This window comes from Corvus kubaryi, unplaced genomic scaffold, assembly GCF_017639235.1.
Source record: "Corvus kubaryi isolate FWS band 111438036 unplaced genomic scaffold, C.kubaryi_AGA036_p1.0 split3-37304, whole genome shotgun sequence".
NCBI classification, from domain to species: Eukaryota; Metazoa; Chordata; class Aves; order Passeriformes; family Corvidae; genus Corvus; species Corvus kubaryi.
In genome coordinates, this window is record NW_024582087.1 from 2,182,819 (window position 1) to 2,184,888 (window position 2,070).

At 59.3% G+C, this 2,070-nt stretch overlaps 1 protein-coding gene across 2 annotated transcripts in view; it reads left to right on the forward strand.

Moving 5' to 3' along the window:
* Positions 1–2,070, forward strand: part of COL9A2 (collagen type IX alpha 2 chain) — a 16,859-nt gene that overhangs the window by 5,486 nt on the left and 9,303 nt on the right. For both annotated transcript variants that reach the window (XM_042015518.1, XM_042015517.1), the window contains exons 6-11: positions 390–425; positions 578–601; positions 747–800; positions 1,310–1,363; positions 1,526–1,573; positions 1,714–1,770. In XM_042015518.1, coding sequence (XP_041871452.1) covers positions 390–425; positions 578–601; positions 747–800; positions 1,310–1,363; positions 1,526–1,573; positions 1,714–1,770 — 273 coding nt within the window. The remainder of the gene's footprint in view (positions 1–389; positions 426–577; positions 602–746; positions 801–1,309; positions 1,364–1,525; positions 1,574–1,713; positions 1,771–2,070) is intronic.

The window sequence follows — 2,070 nt, forward strand, 5'->3', positions numbered from 1 at the left end:
CCACATTCCCAATTTCCCACCTTCCCAGGCTCCCACCTTCCCAGGCTTCCACCTTCCCAGGAATCCCACATTCCCAGGCTCCCTCATTCCCAAGCTCCCACTTTTCCAGGCTCCCACATTCCCAATTTCCCACCTTCCCAGGCTCCCACATTCCCAAGCTCCCACCTTTCCAGGCTCCCCCTTCCCCTCCCAGACCCAGCCTGGGACCATTCCCATCACTCTGGGAGGGATCCATGGATGCAGGAATTGGCTGATGGAGTTTTTGGCCCTGAGGCTGCATCCAGGGAGGGGGAATTGGAGCAGCTGCCAGAGCAGATCCTCCTTTTCCAGCTCCTCCTTTTCCAGCTCCTCCTTTTCCAGCTCCTGACTCTCCTCTTGTGTCCTGGCAGGGCCAGCCCGGACTCCCAGGGCCACCAGGGCTCCCTGTGAGTATCTGCTGCTCCCATGGCTGGGATGGCACCTCCCAAATCCCCCTGGATGCATCCTTGGTGGTGGGGTGGGAATCACCCTCCTTGGGGCAGGAATTCTGGGGGATTTCAGGAATTTGGATCAATTGTAGCTTTTTTTTTTGTTGCAGGGTCCTTCCCTGCCAGGACCCCCCGTAAGTGCCATACTGGGGGTGGGATGGGTGGCCTGGGATCCCGCTTGGAATTCTGCTGGAGGAGCTCAATCCTCAGCACCCCCACAGGGCAGGAATCAGGATGGGACCTCTCTCATTCCATGAATTTCTCTCCCTTCTCCCTAAGGGGCTTCCAGGCCAGGTTGGACTTCCTGGGGAGATTGGAGTGCTGGGACCCAAGGTGAGGAGTCAGGAGGGGACAGGGAAAACATCCCCTCCTTCCACCTGGATCTGCTTTGGAATTCCAAAAGAGCTTGGGAATTGCTTCTACCACTCCTTCCCACCCCTGGAATTCCAGCAGAGCTTCTGCCACCCCTTCCCACCTCTGGAATTCCTCTGCTTTTTGGGGCTCCCGGGATAATCAGGGATGATCCTGAAACATGGGAATGGAGGGGTTCATGGAAAACCTCCCCTCGTTCCACCAGGATCTGCTTCCAGGGCTCCTGGGATAATCAGGGATGGTCGTGACATGTGGGAATGGAGGGGACGTGGAAAAATCTCCCCTCGTTCCACCTGGATCTGCTTCCCTGCTCTTCAGGGCTTGTGGGATAATCCGGGATGATCCTGAAATGTGGGGATGGAGGGTGCCATCACCCCGGGGATGTCCCCATTCCTGCTGGGACATCCTGGCTCTCCAGGTCTCCACCTCCCCTCCCCATCCCAACTTTTCTTTTCCTTGTTCTTCCCTAGGGTGACCCCGGACCCGACGGCCCCAGGGGTCCCCCAGGCCCTCCAGGGAAACCCGTGAGTATTCCCAGCCACTTCCAGGAAGGGAGAAGCTTCCCCAGCCTCATCCCCGGGGATTGGGGCCAGAATTCCAGCTCTGGCTCTCACTCCCACCCCATTCCTTGTAAACCCATCCTGATGTTAAATCATGGAATTCTGACGGGATCTCCTTCCCTGCAGGGGCTCCCGGGACACCTCCAAGGCCTGGAAGGCAGCGCTGATTTCCTGGTGAGAGCTGCCATGGCCTCGTCCCCGCTGGCACCGGGGTGTCCCCTGTGTGCCACGTGGAGCAGGAATTCCCTCCCTCCCTCTCTCCCAGGCTTTTCCAGGTCATTCCCAGCTCATCCTTGTCCTTCCTCTCCCCCCAGTGCCCGACCAGCTGCCCCCCAGGCCCCAAGGGCCCGCAGGGACTGCAGGGATTGAAGGTAAGGAAATCCCAGAGATGCCATGGGGGGGGGGGGAAACCGGGAATTGTCACCTCCAGGATGTGCTGGAGTGAAGGATCCTTCCCTGGGATCTCTGGAGCACTGGGAAATGGAGCCTTGGAGGAAAAGGTGCTGTGGGAAGGGTCCCTGTGGGCCCCCAGCCCCTACCTGGGGGTGGCACCCTGTGCCAAAGTCTCAACCCTGGCTGTGCCACCACCTTGGGATGTTCCCAGTGGGATTCTGAGCCCCACAATGTCCCCAGTGGGATTCTGAGCCCCCCCAGTGTCCCCAGTGGGATTC